Here is a 23,436-nt window from a genome sequence, read left to right as displayed (position 1 = left end):
AAAATGGAACGGACGGAGCACCAAAATCTGAAATAAGAAAGAGAACACGAAGCATCAGTCAGCGAGCAGTCCACCGAACAAAAACAACAACAACCCAGGGAGCGAAACCGGCAAAAGAACGACACAAGAGCCCCGGAGATAGAGAGACGGAAAGAGGGTTCGAAAATCCCCTTTCTCCGAACTAGGGTTTGCCAAAAAATCCCAAATCGCAAGATGCTAACCTGAGGCGCGGGGGCTACGACGAGTCGGTGACTGGTGGGGTGGGCCGTGTGACCGGCAAAGCAACACCGGTGACACTCATGATGAAAGAAGAGAACCAAAGTGGTCTACTCACTGCTCAGGCTCGTTTGCTACAACTGAAGAAGACAAAGAGAAGACTAAAGAGAAGACTGAAGTGAAGAACCCGTGCGTGCGAGTGTGACTAACGTTTTAACTTTTATTTTTTTATTTTTTTATTTTTTTATTTTTTTTATTTTTTTTTTTTTTTTTCATATATTTATATTTAAAGCCCAAAAGTTTTGAAAATTTATAAAAATAACCCCGTGCGTGTCGAGTCACGTGTCGAATTTTCAACTCGCATGTCGGAGCGTGTCAGAAATAATTGACCGCGTGTAGGAGCGTGTCGGACACGTGTCGGAGTGTCGGACACGACACAAGGGTCTCGGAGAGTGTCCGTGCTTCATAGTCGAAACCATAGTAAGGGTCGCCTTGCCCTCACCTCTACTAGGGCAAAGGTCTATATGACTACCAACCTAACCAATCGAGGCGAGGATCATGTAGTTCCTTATGACGAAGGGCTGTGGTGGTTCGATTTGCACCCATCTTGAAAAGAAAAAAAGATCTGTTAGGGTCTGCATGTTTGTGTTTCATTTTGTTGTTCATGAACAGATTTTCTATTTTTTTGTTCCCAAGATTAAAAAAAGAACAGGAATGCATTTGTTTGTGTTTTTGTTCAAAATCTTTGTTCAAGTAACAAAATTAGAACAGAAATAAGAAACAAAAAAAAAAGTTGTTTTTTTGTTCTAGAAACACTTTTGAAGAATAGAAAAAATAAAAGTTTTTTTTCTTCTTCTTTTCTTCTTTTTTTTTGGCCAACCGACCTCGCCAGAGGGTTGCCGGCCCCCGGCGAGGCCGAGCGTAGTAAGGGTCGCCCTGCCCTCGCCTTTACTGGGTAAGGGTCTATTTGACTACCAACCCAGCCAATCGAGGCGAGGATCATGCAGCTCCTTATGACGAAGGGCTGTGGTGGTTCGATTTGCACCCATCTTAAAAAGAAGAAAAAATCTTTTAATGATGTGTCGATTTGCTATTGATTATAAAAATATTTTTGCATTCTTCAACAAGGATCTCATTCTTCCAATCATTACATTTCGTTGTAAGGTAAAGCAGAATGGAAATGTGACATCATTTTCCTAAGTTTCTCTCATACTTTTTCTTTAGACAAGTCAACTTGATAAGTCAATGCTTAAAAATATCTTTGAGCTGGCGTTTCTCCTAATTTTTTTTCCGTGGTAATGCGCCTTATTTTTCTTTTTTCTTTTGTAAAGAGAAAGGAGGGTCTAGAAAGTATTTTACAAAGGCAAAACGAATTTCATTGTGTACTTAGCTAAACCTAATTTCATGCCTTGTGATTATGGACTTTAATGCTCCATCTAATGATTAATTAGGTCCACAATAGCGACGGAACAAGAATGAATGTCTGGCGCATGCTTGGCATGAATATACACGAGATGTTAGGTGAAAATTTGGGTTGTTTGAACAGGCTTCAATATTGTGTTAAAGTCTTTTCACCGAAAGCTTAAATTATAAAATAAAAATAAAAAAGTGTCATATGCGGAACGTCGTGACCACATATAGACATTACAAAAATCCTGAACTGGTATACATATAACGAATTTATCCAAACTAATTTTTTTTGTCACCAAAAATCTCAAATAAATATATTTGTGACAATTTTACTCCAAACTAATTTTAAGGTTATCTAAAACCCAAAACTAGTACACTCGTGATATTTACCCTTTGTTAGTTTCCATCAAATTTTATCATGAAATTGTTGAGTTTGATAATATATGACAATAACTCAATTGGCGTGGTAAGTTCACATAGAAAACTACATCGCTTTGGAGGTTTATCAATTTATGATTTTTTACATTAAAATTAGTTTATGGTAAATTTGTCATGAGAATACTAATTTGAAATTTTTTGTGATCCAAAAATTAGTTTGAGGTATATTTATCACATGTGTAACTATTTGGAATTTTTGTAGTATTAACCCTAACTATTATGCTATTAAGTGAACTTTTTATGACTATCATGGATCTGATGCAATGATCAAAATTTGTTAGGGTGCTAAAATGAGAAGAAGGATTAAATTAGGAGATGCTCTTGATTAACTTCTTAGAGAAAAAGCCTATAAAAAATCTCAAACTATATTTATTGGTCAATTTACCTTGAACTTTTTTGGTAACATAAAAAATCCAAATTATGTCCATCATAACACATTTATCTTAAACTTTTTATTGTGACAAAAATCTCTAAGCTTGTAACCATGTAACATAATTATCCTCCATCAAAATCCTATCGGATGATTTTCCATTCAAAATGATACCATTTTTATTTCAGTTAAGTTACATCAACACAATTTACTTTCAACGATACTCATTGACAAAGGGTAAATGTGTTATTCAAGTACAAGTTTGAAAATTTTGGTGTCACAAAAAAAAAGAAGTTTAAGTTAAATGATTGGCATAGCTTAAAATTTTTAATGGCTTTTCCCAACTTCTTAAATTAAAAGATTTAGTAAACTCTATATCTCTTTATATTGTAATAAATCAAACTCTAAAGAACCCTCAATATTTAACTTTCGTTTGAAATTTCCACAAAATACCCATTATAATTATTGATTGGATTTTATTAAATAATGGATAAAATAGCGATTTAATATGTGACCATAATTGTCATTTAAGTAACCTCCCAAATAAATGTCTTCTATATTTTAATTTTTAAGTAACATTTCTTATCCTACAATCGAACATATATATGTCAAATCATATTTTTCTTTCCTTTGTCACGATATTTTGCCATAATTTGCACTTGCGTAAGTATGTGCACATGTCACAACTAAACAACAAAAAATAATAATCTAAAATGTGAACATAATCAACTTTTCAGAAACCTTCCACTAAATCTCTTTTTCAAATTTAAATAACTTTTTATCCTACAATTAAATCTATTTCCTATGGACCTAGGCAAGTCCTTAAAAGGCTCAAGAAGAAAAAACAGGCGGGAGAACCGCCTTAGGGTCTCTGATATTCCCTCTCTGTTGGGAAGATAAAGATAGATAGGAAATTATGAGGCTTTACGGTGGTGAAGGTAGACACTACGTCAGGACCTCAGTCCTAACTATCGTCGGGTAAACAAGTATAGTAGCCTCCCATAGTAGCCTCCCACGCTTGGAGTAAATGATGGTGGGTGAAAGGCCCACTACAAACATGGCATGCCTTATAGTCACTAAACCAACTGGCCATGTTCTATACACCCGATTCATCATAGCTTGGATCACATTTTATTACTTATCCTACATTCTTTCCCCTTATCTCTATGGCAATTTTTACCATATTTTGCACGCACATAAGTACGTGCACGTCACATTATAGTGTACTAGTAAACAACGGACAAAATAGTAATCTAAAATGTGAACATAATCACCTTTAACTAACCTTCCAATAAATCTCTTCTATGTGAATTTAATATTTAAATCACTTATTTATCCTACAATTAATCTATTTCCTAAAATAAATTTACATTTTTTTTTATTCTGCATTTTCCTCTCTTGCGATTTTTCCCACATTTTGCACACGTGTAAATGTCTACGGTCATATTATAGTGGATTACTAAACGACGGACAAAATAGTAATCTAAATTGTGGACATAATTACTTTTTTAAGTAACCTTACAATTAATCTCTTCTGTGGATTTTAAAATTAAATTACTTTCATATCGTACAATTAAATCTATTTCCTAAACTAACTTAAATCACACTTCTTTCTTATCTTTCAATTTTTTTTTTTTGCTGTTCCCTGTTGCAATTTTTTTCCATATTTTGCAGATGCATAAGTACGTGCACATGTATTATTACAGTGTATTATTAAACAACGGAAAAAAATAATAATTTGAAATGTGATCGCAAATACCTTTTACCTTCCAATAAATCTCTTCTATGTGGATTTAAAATTGAAATAGCTTTCTTATCCCAAAAGTAAATCTATTTCCTAAAATTACTGAAACACATTTTCTTTTTCTTTCCTCTAGTGCAATCATTTCCATGTTTTGCACAAGCGGGTGAAAACATGTCATATATATTATAGTGAGTGTTTGGTGATAGAATATATTGCTTTATGAAAAACTGATGGCAAAGCATGCCAGCCCCGGAGATGCTAGAGTGAGTAGGAAAAGACTTTCGTAAGTAAAATAGGTTATTGTCAGATAATTTGCTTTAAAAACTAAGGTCGAGAGACTACTTTATATACTGAAAAAGTAATGCTTGATGCGTGCGTGTATATATATAAAAAGTTAGTTTATGAGGTAAATTTTTTAGAAAATAAGTTGAGAATTCCTATCCATTACCCACTCATAATCACTCATATTATTAACACATCAATTTGTTTAACCTATTTTGTATACCTAAAACTGGTTAATGCAATAATACACATTAACTTCATGCCTAAAAAACGTGGGAAACAAATGCTCCGTTTATTTTACGAAAAATAAATGATTTGGAATTTTTTTTCTAAAAACGATCATTTGCAAAAATGAATAAATGAAACATATTTTTATCGCCCATGAATATGTGTAATTATAAATTGTTATCAATAATGAAAATATTTTTCATTAATAAATTATTTCAAATGATACTTATAATTAATTTTAGAAAAATATTTTTAAATTATTTATTTTTTGTAAAACAAACGTAACCCAAGTCAAGAAAAGACAGCTGGTGCATGGACTTTATTTCATTTGCCAGACTTATTACTTTCAATTAAAAAAATAAATTCACAACAAAAATGTGCAAAATCTCTTTTTGTGACGGCAGAAAGATTAATATACTTGATAATTTCAATCTCATGACAGCTCATGAGAAAGAAAAAATTATTTTTAATAATCTAAAATTTGGACAAGTTGGCATGAGATGATGTGACGGTGGTGGTGGTGGTGGTGGTGGTGGGACATTTGACTGACGAAAATGAGATTTTAGAAAAAGCCCTCAGATAATACTCTGAAAAATTGGGGGGGCTCCCCTAGCTTCAAGGACGTTAGATGTGATGTTGTTGGGTTGGAATGGCGTCCAATGGTCCAATCTCAATCCATCCAAGGATGATTCCCAAACAATCCAACACCACTTGTTGTCCATCACAGTTGCTGTAATTGTCCTTTTCACGCTCATCTTATCCATTTTGGCGACGCATGAAGTTCGAACTAGAAACCATGTGAATTTCCTCTTTTTCTCTTTCTTATTTTTTTGCTAGAAAAAGAAAATGTGCCTTTCGCCATAAAGGCTTGACAAGATTGGTGATTGATTGGTGTTTGTTTGCTTGCGGGCTTCTTCATGATTCAGCTGGGGGATTGATTTCGGATTGCATCAAGAAATGGAGAGGGTTGCTCCACAGAAGATGGTGGGATAAGCTAAATGCTTTTCGTACTATACTGGAAAGCCAACAAAAATAATTTAAGAGTGTAAAATCGACCTCAATAGGCTAAGATCATAGGATTCCGAAGTAACCCACTAGACCTAACTTTAAAAGTTGAATTCAGTCCTCGAGTTGGAAGCAAAATCAAAGACGTCGAGAAATCTGTAATAATCCACCTTCAGATAGATAGATAATTCCCATCACCTTACGAAACATTCAATCGATCGGTTGTACAGACCCAGCTTGCGCAGGACAAACTTGTAGACCATTGCTCAAGGAAAACACTGGATCTCTCGTGCTGATCGGGTACATGCGTGCGCCGATGAAACTCCTTCTCTATTGTCCTTTCTTTTTGGGCATTAATAGCCGACATGATGACCATCTAACCCGCGGAATTGGGTAGGAAATTTAATGCACGTTCTCGACCTTGGCCCCAACAAATCGAATAGGGAATTATTGAGTGGATGCTGGTTTCGGGAATGTGGTATTATGAGTAGGGCCGGCTCGATGACCAAAATGGTGCTGTGGTTTCCCTCAGATGGGTCTACATCTACATCTTAGAGCGACTTCACGACTGTTTTTACCTCTTTGTGGACTTGCCATATGTTTAAATTTCTACAATTGACACAAATGTACTTTGGATATCAACTTATATAAGAATTACTCAAAAAAAGATTATTGATGAGAGACGTTAAAGGACAGGTTCGATAACCTAACCCAGCAATAACCATACTAATCAGATTATTAGCAATGTTATGAATATTTTTTAGGTCTTGGGCCGAACCTTACTTTCCTATTTTGGGTTTACTCACTTTATATGACTCAATCATCCTCTAGATCCACATTGAACAAATACATTTACTACATTTACTGACATCGCTCCATTCAACCCATCAATTCTTCGAGTCGTTGCTGCAGAGATTGACGCAACTGATTGAATCTAGGGATGTGTTTGTTTCATAAAAAACATAATGTTTTTGAAAAATATTTTCGAAGAAATCATTTTCTCGAAAAAAATGGTTAGTTTTCTTTTGTTTTGTGATACGTGACTGAAAATATTTTCTAGTGTTTGGATTGTATTTGAAAAATAATTGAAGGTGTAAAAGACGTTGACGAAGAGGAAGAGGAGGGAGCGAAGCCAACGGGAGCGCAAAAGGGACTAGGGTTGGAGGAGGCAACAGTGACGAAAGAGAGGGGGCAAAGGAGAAGGAGAGAGGGGAGAAGGAGTTACGGTTTACGTTCATAGGCAAAGAAAGAAAAGAGTAAACAAGAAAAGAAAAAAATATAATAATAATAAATTCAAATTTTTAATTAGAAATTCTTTTTAATAATAAATTTTTCATAGTATCGTTTTCCGATTCTTTAAAAGGGAAAATCGTTTTCCTGAATTTAAGTTTTGGAAGGAAAACATTTTCTGTTGACTAGGAAAACATTTTCCATTGACTCATTTTCCTAAATAAAGCAACCGTTGAAAAATGAGGAAAACGTTTTTCCGGAAATTGTTTTTCGCAAACAAACACAACCTAGATCACCAAAAGATAATCGACATGGGTCATCGCAGTTCAAGAAACAGTAGAATCTCACTTGAAAGGACATGGACGTCACTAATTTCTAGAGGGTGATGAAATCTGGCCACCATGCCGCAAAATGTCTGGGCATTCTTTCTAACTTAAACAAGCTCGAAGTAATAGCATAAGACCTGTCTGCAGGCGCAACAGGTGAGATCCAGGTGCACCGTGAAAGTGAGAAAAAAATTGGTTCTCCAGAGTCGAGCATCAGTTGGTGAAATGTATTTACGATGAATGAATCAACGGGATAGAATAATATGGGTTATGGGGTTAGCTAAATCGATAAGGATCGATGCATTGTTAGGTATGACAGGATATAGTGAACTATAAGAACAAATAAGTAAAAGCATATTTCTTTACCATCTCCTCTCACCTCCGCACAATCCTATTCCCCGCTCCAATAAACAATGCTTTACCTATGACACCGGTATGCAGTCCAAATAGAACAGCCACAGTTCCTGCTACGGCAACCCACTTCCAATCGAGCCCATTATCTTGGCGCCTCTCGATTTCCATGCCGTGGTCTCTGTCCTCTTCACCAGAAACCGGTTCCATGGAATCAGAGTTTCCATCGAAAGAAATCTTCGTTGTGATTTTTACCATCAATGCACTCCTCGACAAGGAAGCCTCGGTTTTCCGAGCGTTTTGGTATGCTCTCATGCCAGAGTGTAGTTTCTTCACTGTCCCCCACATCCCATGCCGGACTCCCAACTTAGCCACATCTTTGGGAATCCCCATATCCTCATAATGCACAAGAGTAACCTCGCATGCAGACAACTGTCCATCACCTTTACGAGATTCCACTGACAAATTATGAAACCAAAAACAAATTAGTAGACAGTATTATTGTCCTTTATCCACAAAATTTAGTGGGGTACAGGTACATGGTTCTCTAGTAGTGCATACCAGCCTTGATAACCCAACTAGAAAAGTAGAGCTCAACACGCCTTGGCTTGTCACGTTTCGGCAGGCCCGGGTATGGCACTCCCTGTAGGATTTTGTCAAACATCAGTCAGTGCCATGGCCAAATTGGGAAAGATAAGACATGCTATCCCACTCCTTTCACCAACTGTTAGTTGATTTTGATTCATTGTTCATCCACAGCTGGAATACAAAAATAGGACTAGAGTCTTCATCATTCACTCACAAAGATCCAAGACTTACTGCCATTCGCAAAGCTATAGCAATGGTACCAGACAAGCAGCAGATGCTAAAGCTATATAACTTGCCCATGTGAGAAATCACAATCAAATAAAGTTTAGGCAACTACTCCAACAAGACAAAACTCCAGTGAAAGAATCATTTCAGTGGGGGCCAAACTGAAAGTCAGAAAACCTTTCAGAACAGAGATAACTTGGGTAAATTCAGCAAACCATGGGAAACGACAGAGGAAGGAATTTCATCACATATTGTGCAGATTGTTCCATGAAAATGTTTAATAACCAGTCATTGACAGTTAAATTGTGACGACCCGAGCGGCGGTGCGCGGGGAGGAGGGATGGCGGTGCGTCCGCGCCTCCGGTCCTCGGACGTGCGCAAGGGAAGGGGAAGGGATTCCTCTCCCTCTTGTCCCACATCGCTTAGGGAGGAGCTCCTGGAAGCCTTTATAAGGCTTGGTCCCTCTTAAACTTGTGAGACGCGTTTTAAAACCGTGAGGACTCAGTGTCCAAAGCGGACAATATCACACAAGTGGGACCCGGGATGTTACAAATGGTATCAGAGCCGACTCCCGACAGCGTGTGGGGCCACAGCGAGGACGCTGTGCTCCCAAGGGGGGGAGAGTGTGACGACCCGAGCGGCGGTGCGCGGGGAGGAGGATGGCGGTGCGTCCGCGCCTCCGGTCCTCGGACGTGCGCAAGGGAAGGGGAAGGATTCCTCTCCTCTTGTCCCACATCGCTTAGGGAGGAGCTCCTGGAAGCCTTTATAAGGCTTGGTCCCTCTTAAACTTGTGAGACGCGTTTTAAAACCGTGAGGACTCAGTGTCCAAAGCGGACAATATCACACAAGTGGGACCCGGGATGTTACATAAATTCCACAACATGAACGTATTTGATCCTACATACCTTTGTCACACAATAATACGTCTTGCCAGCCTCCCATATCCGCCGGCCAATGATGTACTCACGATCACTGCAGAAGAAAGGAAACTGAAATAGAAAGGTGCAATTTTGTCATTCTATTGTATGGTATCTGGTAGAAGAAAAAAAAAAGCCCAACTGTGTGTATGTGTGCACTTGGCTTCCATTTACAAACTTGAAAAACCTTTTTTATCCAGTGAAGAATCATTATCCCTGTATGAGGGCATTCCTCCAAGGTCTTGAAGTATGCAAGCATAGGATCCCATTTTGGTCGGAACTCATCGTCCCAAAAGAAATCTCTAACCACTTCCGCAGTTGCATCCTCAAATACAGTTCTGCTACGATAAATAATAGGGCCTGTCTGATAGACAAAATGCAAAACAGATAACAGAGCAAGGGTTACTGATATACAAAATGCCGAATCAGATATGGAAACCAGGGTTCTATCAATGTTAAGAGCATTGAAAAGAAAAGCATCTATTGCATGACCATATTTCTAAAATGCATCTGCATTTCCTGCTATACAGCGCCATCACTCTTGATAGCCATGCAGCATAAGTGCCAAAGCACAGTTTGTACATGGGAAAAAGCATCAGATTAAAATCCTAGTAGCTAGCACAACTCTAAATGCATACACATGACCAGTGGTTGATTCCAACCACATGCTATACATTCATAAGTGATCAGAAAAACATCATGTGTGAATGCCAGATGGCAAGAAACAAAATGCATAACATGTTAGGATTTCTTCAGAAAAAGCAAATCTTGCCTTTTTTATTTTCAAATTAAGGAAAAGAATATTATGAAAAAGATTTATAAGTATCTACATGGTCAAAATTGCATTGCCCTAAACAAATAAAGAATAAGGGATTGAAGCAAAAAGTACTTTGGGTTCATGCCGCCAAGCTTGGTATGCCATGTTAGGCGTCTTGCGCTCCATCATACTTTGCCACTCCATATCTCCTTCCCTCCCTTCCAGAAGATGTAACAGATGCTCCAAGTCATTTTCTGTCACAATATCTGACTGTCCTCCAGCAAACCTAGTTTCAAGACTGTCGAAGAATATTGTCGTTAGCTGAGTCAATCAAGAAACTGATCAAATACCACCAAAAATTAATGGAGTGACCAATTTCTACAAGGAAAGCAATGAATCGAGGAGTATGTGGTTAACCATGGACCCTAGGAGAATGAGAAGACTGATTCATACCAACAAGACAAGAATTTCTGACTGATGAGCTAAGAGAATACATTTTCTTGTTCCTTCATTGGCATGTTTATGGCCAATACACACTTATTTCAAAGCTAGATCACTTTCCGAGGTTCATCAATGACCATTAGTTATAGTCCAGTGTCCATGCTGCTATAACTCACAAAGAACTAACATTACCACTCAAAGCTCATCAAGTGAACACCTTCATCATATTGAATCACATATTCCTATCAAGCTACTGAACAGAGAGACTCTTAAAAGCTTCAACTTCATGAATCTCTAAGTAAATACTTGCCATTTCCCTATCCAAACTATTGGTGGGCAATACCTACAAATCAACAACTTTGTATCCAAAATTTTTCAAAGTTTCCCAAAGATCAGAAAGGGATACCTTAAACTTTTCTAAGCAAAGATCTGTTGACTACTTCCTAATAGCAAAGAGCAACAACTACATCAAAGTTGAAACATATATATAGGAAGAAAAAGTGGAAGATTGGAGCCTGTTCAACGCAATACCAGGATTGCCTCTCGAGAGCAATGTCTAGGTTCATGAGGTTTTCTGAGAATTTGAAAGTGAAAACCCCTTTTTTATTTGGTGTAACCACTTGAGCTGGATGAAAGGAAACTTTCACATCTGATTTTGAAGGGGGGAGATCCCATAGGATCCTATCCCAATTTTTCTTTTGCTAGGCCCGGAGCTTAAAAACCTACTCTTACCTACTCTTATGAGTAAAAGGGTTATTTAAATATGAAATCCAATATAGGAAATACAGCATAGGTTTATTGCTGGATGAACTGCAATGCTGACATTGACCCTAAAAAGAAAACGTTAGGTATAGCAAGTCCATGAACAGCTAACCATCACACTGTAAAAAACTGGATAGGTTTGATCTATGGTCATTGGGTCCTCCTAAAAAGATATTTCTACTAAATTCATCGATAAAATGATCCATATGCTTGGCCAATCGCTGGATTTTAGCTCAAGCCAACCAAAAGAAGCAAAATGCATCTTAACACTCACATTATCCCCCAGTGATCAAATGTGAGAATTGAGATTGATCAGCCAATGAACCCCTAGACATCCTAGCAATTTTTCCACGGAAGCTCCATACTCTCCTTGATATTACCAGCTATAGCCTCTACTTACAATTGGAACAGTACCAAATTTGCAGCATTTCAAAGACGCACCAGATCTATAGCTGAAAAGTAAACAGATCCTATACTTGCCACAAATAACTATTGTCCCTAGCACACTACAAAATACCAAGCATTCTCATTCTGCATCATGGTCCATAACATTTCATTTCTGCATGATCTGAACATACAACAGTCTCCTCACTTGCATGTGTCGGTGTTTTGGTGGAAAAAACAGAGGGAAAGGGCAGTGATGTCTGTCTAACTCTGCATCAAAAGAGGAAATGTCTAAAAACAAAGCCACGAGAGCTATATAACAATTTGACCTTCCAACGTGTTTCCCCAAGATGTCCAATTCCAAAGGAACAAAGTTCCACAGCATGTAGGATGCCCCAGGCATGATCGCTTGTTAATAAAGGGGGAAGTGGTTTATGAGATTTTCCATTCTAGATTCCATAGAATCTTCATGTTCTTAGAGACAATCAACTTGTAGACCCACTTCATTAGCATTTCATCCATATAACACTATATCCAGAAAAAGAATTGCAGGCCTATAAACCAAATGGTCAGAAAACACGGGTGCTAGTCAGTGCTTCAAAGCAATACTCATTAAATAAATGAATCTAAATTTGAGAACTACCGCAAAGTCCCAATTCACGCACCTTCATCCCATTTTATCATGCTTTTGCTTCAAATTATCTTCGCATCTTATTCATGCAATATGATATATTATAAATGGAAGGTGCATTTACTCTTTATTTCGTTTCTTCTTCTTCTTCTTCTTCTTCTTCTTCTTCTTCTTTTTAGGCCAATGGGAGGCAGATTTATTCTTTCTCGGTATATTACAAATTCACATAAAGGTAAGGTAATGAATTGCTATGAATTTTGTTTCTCAACCTATCAATAAGAGCAATAGATCAAATAATACGCAGCTACATGGATTATTGCACTTCACTAATTTTGGATGGATCGATGAATATATGTTCGATGATTTCAGGACTGTTCGTGACGATTTTTCACATTACCGGATATCCCAAAGATGAACAGATTATGCTAAATGACACTGGCAAGGTTCATGGTACAATAATAAATATAGAAAATGATTCTATTATCATATACCAGCCACGCTAATATTAAGAAAGCAGAAACAATATACCAATAAAGGAAATTGAGGGAAAATACTCGAAACCTTAGGGTAGGTAATATTCTAACCTAGACACAACGTTCACAAGAATTGAATTCATCAAAGTTGTGCAGTGATATGGATAAACATCAACTAAGATGCGTAAAATTCACGCTGCGTGAGTCCAATTCAGGATTCCCCTCAATTATTGAAACAAAAAAAATGCGATAATTCACTAAAAGTTGGGCCACTTGCTCTCAGGATGTTACTTCATGTTGGCATTGTTTCCACCACTCCCATTAGCATTGACTACAGCATTGTCATGCAACATCCACACCTCATTTCCACCGATATTGCCTACCAAATTTCCCAGGGGCACCATTGCCCTATATCCACCATTGCCTCCTTCAAAAGGCCCATTATCAATTGCTTTGTTGTTTCCATTGTCGATGGCAGCAAAATTTCCTTGATACAAGCCCTTCTCCCATTCGACATTGCCACTGCCAGCATTTGCAATAGTGGGCACTACCAAAGGAGGAACAACAATACCATATCCGTTGCTAACAATAAGATCTCCGTAAGTCAACGACATTTCATGTCCATTGGCGATGACTCCAGCATTCCTGTGATTCACTCCTATCCCCCAACCACCATTACCACCACCATGATCATTATTGATAAGAGGAAGCACCACCCCATGACCATTAGTCATGGCTCCAGGATTCTCTGTGTCTTGCCTCATGCCATAACCAGTGTTGTTATGGACTCCATACATACCTCCTGGAGGAAACACCTCACTATTTCCACCACTGCTACCTCCAGCGTCCCACTGGTTAAACAGCCTCACTCCATATCCAGTTGCACCATCGCTGCCACAGCCTCCAGCATCTCCATTAGGGCATATTATTCCAGATCCATTGCTCATGTCTCCTGCATACCCTTGATATGGTGTTGCAGCATTATTGCTCGCACTACCTCCAACATGCCCATAAGTCACCAAATCACCTCTCCCCAGAATGACTCCACTAGGCCCTTGAGACAACACAATATTATTCCCCCTACTGCCTCCAGCATCTCCATTAACAGGACCTATCCTATTGGCCCAATTGCCACTTCCGACGCCATCATTCTCTTTTATAAAATTTAAGGCAATGGCTTGATTATATGTACTGGCACTACCTGTCAAACATGCCAAAGGATATAATTTGTCCTTTTTGCTACCACTGCCACTACCTGTGTTTCCAGTCTTCATCACATCTATGAACCATTGATCCAATGAAGAAGATGCATCACCTGTATTGTCTTCATTGGCGTTGCCAATGCCTCCTCCTTTAGCCTCTAGGATGATTTCCTCCTCAACAACTGGACCATCGATTGCTGATGGAGCACTTCCAGATCGCGGTGCATCATCTGTTCGTTCAAGAAGTTCTATTCTTTTTTCAATTTCTTTATTCTTTTCATGTACATAGTAGAATAAACTGCACATCTCATCATTAGCAAATTCACTGGTGGTTTTACCATACAAACAAAGTTGTTGCATGAGGTAGGTGTTTTCTAACCCCTTGTTTTTCACCACAAGCTTGTTCTTCTGCCCGATTAACTTGTTGATCTGCTCCTTGAGGTAGCTTTCATGGTTCAGCATCTTTCGGCTTCTCACCAGTTCGGAGAAGCCTTGGTACCGCTCAAGGAGTTGCTCCACCTCTGGTCTAGATGGCCAAAAGACAGGCTCATTGCTGTCTGGAGAATAGACAATGGCACATGTGCTCACACCACACAAAGTGCTCAACTCGCTCACTTTTTTCATCAGCCCTTGCCTCCTTTTCTTGAGGCTAGCTTTCCTAGAAGTATCATTTTCTATGAAAGCAAGCTTAACCTTCCTTCTTGCCATGGTCAGTGGTTTGTTGAATTCTCTTTATTCTCGTGCTTTGAAATCCAAGGTGCACAAGTACAATTATAGAGTGGGGGGCGCAAAAGTTCAAGTGAGATTCTCCAATTTCAAGCAACTTAATTAATTTCCCTTCTCATGGTAATTCAAATTCTTTCGATATTTGACCATGAGATCTACATTTTTTGCACTTTAAAGGAAAGAATTTCATTGCTACGAAATGCCAGGATTTAAGGCCATATCTAGAGTATTGCAAAGCATTTTCCATTTGGGGGGTCGGTGGTAAAAGGAATAGTAAGGTATTAATGTTTGAAAGAGCTTTACTTAGCGCACTTATCTAGGGAGGGAGGACGACGACCTAAGATTCATCTACATGACAAGGAGTACAGATAGTTATACTTTAATTGATGAATGATTAGGGACTAGATTTTTGAATAGATATGATCACCATTAAATATTTATGCCTTATGTAAGTTGGTTTCCATTGACTAGATTATTTCCTTTTAACAGCGAAGGCAATGCTATCATCAAATTTAGCCTCCTCAAACCCTATTTTGACCAGAGATAAGAATTACAGCTAATATTGTATAAAAATTGACCACTATGTTAAAAAAGAAAGGGCACAATCAATAGCTCATTCATGACAGCATAAATTGATGCAATGCCATAATAAGCTTTAAAGAATTGCTATCCAATGATATGCATACACAATCAAATTAAAAGAAGAATCCCAAGCGCACTAAATTATTCTTATTGAAAAATATTTCAAAATACTTCTAGAAGTCTCTGCCATGAGCATTGCTTGGCTTTTATGCCCAAACCAATGCTATACCTTAGGTAAACCCTAATCAAAAGCAATATGGAAAATCCTCCATGCAGATTTATAACCAAATTCTAGTCTTTATCTAATGATGATAGCTTCTCCCCACTGTCAAATTAACTCATTCAATTATTTAAAACCGTCTCAAAACAAATCGAATCTATAAAAGAGCTTAAAGTTATGCGGACAGAAAAGTCAAATGAATACATAGAGGCAAATCTCTTCCCTTTTTTTTGTTAAAGAAAATTATTTCTGTTGAACTTTATTGTATCGAACAAAATTATTTCAGTTTTCACGGTGTGTATTTTTACTCCTTATGTCTTAAGATGTTTTATGGCCTTAAATATATTCTTTTCTAGTCATACAAATGATCATAACTAATTGTGCATTATAAGAATTCAATTTGTTTCATTAATATTGAACAATACAGCATTTCATATGTGTGAAATAGAAACAAAAAAGAACGCACCATGTATAAACTTGATTTCCCGAATTACGCAAGGGGAGAAGATACAAAAGATAGGCATAATCACCATGCATAATAATTCATGCTTCATAATTTGTCCACTACTGAATGAGAGATATCAATTTGGTGCATTTTTTTTTTTTTCAATTATAAGCAACTCACAATGACCCACAATATAGAATTCACATATCTAGATGTACAAGCCAACAGAAAAGGATAGCAACTTTTCAGCTTCAGACAATTTAATGACCAGAAAGTCAGATAATCCATTATTTTTTTCAACACAAAAGAGACAATGTTTTCATGCAAAAAACGTTAAGAAATAGAGATAATAGATGCAAGTTGTTAAACATAGATTTTGAAAGGGAAAAAAAATACATTCTAAGGAAATAAATACTCTTGGGATTCTTTCAAAAAGAAATGGGCGATACACTCTTCAAATTTGGTACATTCAGAAAGCAAAATCTCATACTGTGAGCTTGTCAAAAATGATAGAAACAGTTTTTTGTTCTTAATTTGGTATATGGATGGCTCCTCCTCTTAAGTCTTTTTTCATAGGGGCGGTACACCTTGCTACCTTTTCTAATAGAATCTTGTTTGTCCTTCAAAAAAAAAAGATACATGGTGTGCTGATCAGGTTAAAAGTTATCCACAAATTTGCTCCTTTCTCCACCAATTAACCAACTCAGTAAGTCAAAGTAGACATATCAATAAATCTAAGTTATTGGGCTCCTGAGATACAGAGAAGCAAATTTAATCAACTACTAGATTCAGGTCTGGTCCTCTGGTCAGTTTCAAAGATTGAAAAGGGGGGAACTAACAATGAAACCAAAATTGATCTCACACCTATTTCTCTGTATTCAAAACATGTGTTCAAAGAAACTTAGGGCAGAACTGATACATTACTAGCTCATAATCTTCTAATGATCAGGAAAGAAAGTGCAATTCACAAAGGGCAATTTGACTAGTATCAAATAACTCCAAAAGGATAATTAACATCTAACATAAACCTCATTTTGTTGAAGAAAAATTAGCCATGTAAAACTATTAAGAGTGGCGAGACTATAATTTACCAAAACAACAGGGCTGAAGGAATGAGACACAAAGAATGCATTCGGTCAACCCCAATTATGCCTTCAATCTAGTTGACTTTTCATACGCATTATCAATCCGTACATGTGCAGACTTGTTTTGCTGATGTAATTATTCAAAATAATCAACCAAGAACAATGGACAAACAACCACCTCCTCAGGTACTGCCTTATCGATAAACAAAACAATCAAACATCCAAACTCTAGTCTCTACAAGCGGATAACTCAACTCCAAAAACTTTCTTTTTAGAGACTATTTGAGACGCAATTTTGGTGATATTTACTCATTCCTGGCATAAGAGGGTTCGCTTTCGAACAAGCACCACTCTGATTCGGTTCGCCGGGAATAACAGATCCATCTCGACTCCCCCAAAACTAATATAGACACCATTAAAAGACAAGTCGCAGCTCGACTAGAATGGCTATAGCCTTCTTGTCGCCATAACTAGTCCAAGCACTCAAATGCAGGCATGAAATCCAACTCTTCTACACAAACATACATCGGCCCAGCAGTAAAGCACCAAAATCAAGTCATCAACCAGCAAGGAAAAGCAAGCAAAAGATCGACCTCGAGTCCTCGACAGCCATTTAGAAATTAATACCGGCAGGGAAAAAAAAACACAATCATTGGAGGAATCGGATTTCGGAACTCACCTGACAGGGTCGCCGCTCCTCTCCACGGAGCCGGGCCCCTTCGGCGAGGCCGCCTCCCCGGCGGATTTCCCCTTGTTCCGGAAGTTGAACCAGATGGCGCGGAGGGCCGAGAACGCGGAGAGGGCGGTGAACGCGAGCCAGAGCCGCCGGGCGCCGAAGCCGGGCGGAGCGGTCCAGAGGAACCGGAACTTGCTGCGGAGGCCGAGGTAGACGAGGCCGGTCCAGCGGGGGCGCCAGGACCAGCCGATGAGGAGGCCGATCATGACGGCGAGCCAAATCGGGACCGCGCACAGCAGGACGTCGACGAGCGTCTCGGTCACCGACGGCTTCCTCAGGAAATCGGCGAGATCGAAGAAGGAGGCGTCCTCCATGGTCCCGTCGTCGCGGGCGACGAGGCGGCGGCGGCGGCGGCGGCGGCGATGCTGCCGGCGGCGATCGATGCGGTCTCCCACGTAGACGATCGGGAGAGACAGAGATAGAGAGAGAAAGAGATGGAAATCACGGTGATGGAGAGAAAATGGAAATGGCAAGGAGAGAGAGAGATTAGGGACGGTCGGGATGACGTGGAAGCGATCGGGGCCGTCGGATCCCGGTCGCGAGCACGTTTAAGAAATGCGATCGGATGGTACGGGGCATGTGACGGTTTGACTGGATAAGTCTAGAGAGAGAGATTCTTGTTCCATTGAGATATTCTCGTCAGGTGAGACAGGGAGAAAAGATCGGACCGGTTTGGGCACATGGTAGTTCGGTAGGTGGAAAAACGTGGTCCTGCCTAGACTAATTGGTTTCGGGATTGGTCGGATTTCGAGATCGTGATCTCGAGCTAATTCATGTGTGCTGATTTCGAAGATTCAGAATCTAACCGATTATATTTGAAACATTCCTAAAGTTGAACTGAAATCGAATAGGACGGTTCCATTCTCGGTTCCCAAATCAAATAATCGATAAAGTATATCTATTTTATAACTTGTGATTAGTAAAGTCTTGTTAGTCGAGTGGTCTTGTGCATCTATTTTGGATGGAGATCATGGGTTCCTTTTTTCTTCGGTATACAATGCCGATGTTAAAAAGATTTGATTAGGAACATAAGAACTAAGAATCAAAATAGTCAATCGAGAGACGTAAGTAATGGGAATTAAACGGGTTAAAGGCCAGTTTTAGGATTTCAAAAACGATAACTAGACCGGTTCTTTCCAAAATTGGCTTGGAAATGACTAGTAAGATCAATTTGATCTAATTCTTAGGTTAAACCAATTTGATTGGTCGCTTTTAGTCTCACTTGTCATCTTTCTCATAGTCATTTTTTCCTTAAAGTCTAATACCCTCATATGGGATGAAATTTCCTACTTTGCACAATACTTCTCATCGTAGTATCCCATACACTTTTCAACCATTAATGGATGTAAATGAAGTTAGGCCATGTAACCAGTCTAGTTCTACCAAGAATTAGATTGAACCATCCATGGAAAAAAGTCCGATTCCCAATTTCAATAGAATTGGTTAGATTCTTAGTTTCAAATTTTTGCAACCGATATTATGTAGGTGGGTTTTCGGGTTCTTTGGATGTTGACCATACCAATCCACCCAAAAAGCAAATAAAACCTATTTTATGAAGTTGGAAGGAGATGATTTATTGTTATTAGATGAGCTTCACTTCTATTACTTTATATTTCTATTTGTTCTATACCAATATTTTATTTTAAGCCATTTTATTGTTCTTACTATTTTGCTGCAATTGTTATGTCTTGACTTTTTTTTTCGTAAACAAAGAAAGAAAAAGGACACCAGCTTCCGGATAGACTCTACATTCAGACCGAACATATAGGATAAGTTCCAATATAAGTTCTAGGTTCAAAAACTGAGAATCGGTCTAATAAGAAAATTTTAGGTTTCAATTATGGAATCTATTCACCTTGGGACAAAACATTTACGATTAAAATATGTTGAGACATCTATGATTGGATAACGTTGTAAGGAGTGGAAGATTCGCATTTGTCAAATGGACAGCACAGGTTGTCAGACCTAACTAATTATCAAAATCCTTTAGTGACGAAAAAAGGACGCGCGCTCATGTAGCAATCCTTGTCTCGCGCGAGAAGGACAGCGGTGGATGGGAACCATCTCTCCTGCTTTTCCCGATGTTTGGTCATCTCTCCAAATTGGGCCGATTTGGAGATTTTTTACATGTACGATGAATAGTGCTAAGCATTGAAGTATGACTTAACACTTTTTTTTTTTTTGAACAGGACTTAACACTTAAAAGAAGTGAGAGCCATCTTCTTTTTAAAAGTCACTTCCACCTCTACCAATTCTACTTATAAAAACTTGCCATTGACAGCTAGACGACCCGAGTTGCTCCCATGGAATAATTGGAATCGTAGACAGACGCAAGTTCCCTTAAATCGAACCAAGATGATACTGGATAAACATGGATCTCTGTTGGCTTGATTAGGGTTGTCACTGGTGATAGAGCAAAGCCCCAAAATTGAGTCTCTCTTAACTTAGTGCTGACACCCCAATCTGGCAAAGCTTGTTCTAGCCAAAGATGGGTCCTTAAATGCCACATCAAATGGTCCAAGCAGCTAATTGCCAGTGACAATTCCTCGTCAAGAGGAATTTAACACTAACGTTAGTAATCAAAGAGCATGTCTAGGATTTCGCAATCATGGAGACATCATAACTTGCTTTAGATCTTAAATGATGCAAATACTGGATGTACTTTGATTTGGAGGTACTTTGATGAGAACCATCCTAAAGATGTTCTGTCATTGTCATCTTATAATGATCTTTCGCACCTCTCGTTGTGAATTATTGTACAGCTAAAATAAAGGTGCCTACCCCCAAGTCATCTCATGGGGGCTTTACAATATGTAGACTGTCTTGTGATTGAAGGAATGGTGAAGTATGAAAGACATTGAAGACCGTGCTGCACGTGACTTTTGCTTCGAGTTTAAATGAGGATACTCCAGCATTACTCCAAGGTCAATGTTCTCATGCTAATCACTGTTACGTACATGTCAATAAACACTAAGCCATAGATTATTGCTTGATTCCTCAAGAAAGGCGAGAAATGACAAATTTGCCCATATAAATCAAAGAGACTTAGTATTTACACTTATATCATATCTCTAAATATATGTTAAAGGCGACATGATAGCATGATATATTCACATGTTAAAAACTCTAACTCAAAATCCTAAACTATTAAATGAAAGAGGCTATATGTCTGCCAGTAGTGAAAAAGTAACTAAACATATATGAGAATTGATAGAGAGATCAAAACTTTCTTATTTTATATACATTTTCGTGTTATCAAAACTCTTGAAATGCAAAAATTGTGGCATAATCCTTAACCTTGGAGCTCAGATCTAAAACGCTTTGTACATCATATAATCCCAAGATGCTCTCTCTTGAGAAGCTTGCGTTTTCAACTTGAACTCGCGCGTACAGATTGTGTCCTTGGACCTGCAATTAACACAAAGCACAATTGATTTTAAGATATATGAGTAAGATAACTCCATGCATATTTTTTTTCTCAGTATTTTTGTTTAGCGGTCGGTTAGGTCAAAAATGAAGAAGCATGGATTACCTAAACCGGCGGCTCGGAGCTCTTCATGAACCGCAGTCGCTTGCAAGAATCGACAAATATTCTGATATAGAGGAAAAACGAAAATGACTACTCAACATAAAATATCTAAAATATGAGAAGTAAAAAAAAAAAAAACCCAGAAAATGACTGGAAACTCACTTTCCAGGCACATCTTCAGCCAGCATCCAGTCTCACCATCTTTGCCTCATAAGCAGGCAGATATTTAACACCATTTGCTTGCAACAGTTTCCCAAGAACCCCATAAGAACTCATGTATATATACAGTAATTAAATTATATCAATTTACTTCTCGATTATTGCATTAAAATAACTTACAGATGGAGAAGCGAGAGAAGAGCTTCTCAAGAGCAGTCAAAAGCTGTCGGTAACTATCGTAAGCCTCCTATTTATTAAGTACAATTAACAATCCTTACAATTTTTTGTCGTGTGCTTTATCTTCAAGAACCATATCACAATAATTTAAATATCAAGATTCAACATGTTCGTGTTGTATCAAACTCGTGCTTGCACTGTTGGAAAATAATCAAAAAAGAAAACACAAACTGTTTGTTGCAATCAGAACATGAAATTAGAGGTAAGGTACGGATATCTGAATCTCCTTAAAACAATTAGTTCCTGCTAATTGTGCTCCGCAGATTCACGAACTATGCCTCCCAAGATACAACACCTCGAACCTGTTTGGATTAGCACTATGCAAACAGGACTCAGTCGAACCGTTCAATTGAACCAGCACAATTAATGTTTTGTTGATCCATTAATGTGGGAGATTGTTGTAATTATGGTTATAATTATGATTAATGGATCAACGAAAGCCAATAAATTAAGATACGTTTTTTCTATTCACATATCTCTTTTGGATTCATGAATTCCTAAATTTTTCTATTCATGTATCTATTGAATTCATAAATTTCCTAGATTCATGTATCTTTTAGTTCATGTATTTATTGAGTTCATGAATCTCTTGAATTCATGTATCTTTGGATACATGAATCTCTTGGATTCATGTATCTCTTTATTCATGAATCTCGTGGATACACGAGTCTATTTAATTCATGTATCTTTGTAGTACATAAACCAAAAAATCTCTATAAATAGATGGGAGCATAGAGCTTCATTATGGTTTTTTGGTTTTTCCGACTCGATTCCAAAAAGGCTCTTATACACTTTTCTACTTCCGACAATCTTTGCCGATGCAGAGTTAGCCATATAAAGCTTCTCATTTTCTTCAGCCTTCTCATAAGATGAGAACAGGTGTTTATCTACACAGATGTGATTCATGGCACCTACATCTAGCCACCAGCCACTAGTGTTCGACACTAGAGATGCTTCGGACATCACCACAGCAGACAATCTCTCATTAGCTGTAACTGGAGGTGTTGCCATCACAGTAGGCAAGGTTCGTTGAACTATCCCTCCAGAAACGAAGCCAAAAGCCATTTGCCCTACACTGTTCTGAAAAACAGTCCCAGGCATACCAGTCGTATGACTTGTACCCACACCACCAAAGTTGGTGTTAGCCCAAGGACTCGTAGCATTGGCTACTACAAATTCAAATCCTAAGGGTTGAACATCTTCCGTAGAATGGTCAAATCAACCATAGGATCATCTCCTGAAACATTCGAGACATTGAATGGCACTTGATTATTTTCAGCCATCTTAATAATCAAACTCTAGTGTAAGCACTGTCTCCCATTCCTATGATGCAACAGTGCTTTCCTACATCATTATTAAGGATACATTATGTGTTTAATGATTCCTATAACTTGGAATATAACATCCAAGTAATATATGGTAGGATATCTTTAATAGGAATGTATCTATATGCGTGGAGCTGGCCGACTCTATGAAAATCTTTAAAGGCTAGATTTTCTAAAGCACGCATGAATCCCGAGACGTTCCAGGTGTACCCTACCTTGTAGGTGCATTTCTATTAAAGATATCCTACCTTATCTTACTTGGATGTTATATTTCAAGTTATAGGAATCATTAAATGCATAGCGTACCCTTAATAACGTTGTTGGAAAGCACTGTTGCATCATAGGAATGGGAGACAGTGCTTACACTAGAGTTTCCAAAATTTGCGTTGTCCTATTGAACCTAGACCATGGG

The 23,436-nt window shown here is 38.1% G+C and overlaps 2 protein-coding genes across 3 annotated transcripts; both read right to left on the bottom strand.

The window, feature by feature from the left end:
• Positions 1-7,466: 7,466 nt before the first annotated feature.
• LOC104414571 lies at positions 7,467-18,240 on the bottom strand. Of its 2 annotated transcripts, none has more exons than XM_039300597.1 (6): positions 17,718-18,240; positions 10,220-10,373; positions 9,518-9,694; positions 9,319-9,402; positions 8,162-8,243; positions 7,467-8,058 (listed from the first exon to the last, which is right to left on the bottom strand). In XM_039300597.1, the coding sequence occupies exons 1-6, from the start codon at positions 18,086-18,088 to the stop codon at positions 7,625-7,627; spliced, it is 1,302 nt and encodes a 433-aa protein (XP_039156531.1). In that variant the 5' UTR covers positions 18,089-18,240; the 3' UTR covers positions 7,467-7,624. The 2 variants fall into 2 exon arrangements, with proteins under 2 accessions (XP_039156531.1, XP_018717218.2); XM_018861673.2 differs by having other exon boundaries at positions 10,220-10,385; positions 17,718-18,238.
• LOC120287613 (PE-PGRS family protein PE_PGRS30-like) lies at positions 10,394-17,709 on the bottom strand. Its single transcript, XM_039300596.1, has 2 exons — positions 14,319-17,709; positions 10,394-14,210 (listed from the first exon to the last, which is right to left on the bottom strand). The coding sequence occupies exons 1-2, from the start codon at positions 14,686-14,688 to the stop codon at positions 13,066-13,068; spliced, it is 1,515 nt and encodes a 504-aa protein (XP_039156530.1). The 5' UTR covers positions 14,689-17,709; the 3' UTR covers positions 10,394-13,065.
• Positions 18,241-23,436: the final 5,196 nt, after the last annotated feature.

The sequence above is a fragment of the Eucalyptus grandis genome, chromosome 8 (assembly GCF_016545825.1).
Source record: "Eucalyptus grandis isolate ANBG69807.140 chromosome 8, ASM1654582v1, whole genome shotgun sequence".
Lineage (NCBI taxonomy): Eukaryota > Viridiplantae > Streptophyta > Magnoliopsida > Myrtales > Myrtaceae > Eucalyptus > Eucalyptus grandis.
The sequence above is the reverse complement of the archived record's forward strand: the minus strand, read 5'-3'. Positions and strand labels throughout refer to the sequence as shown.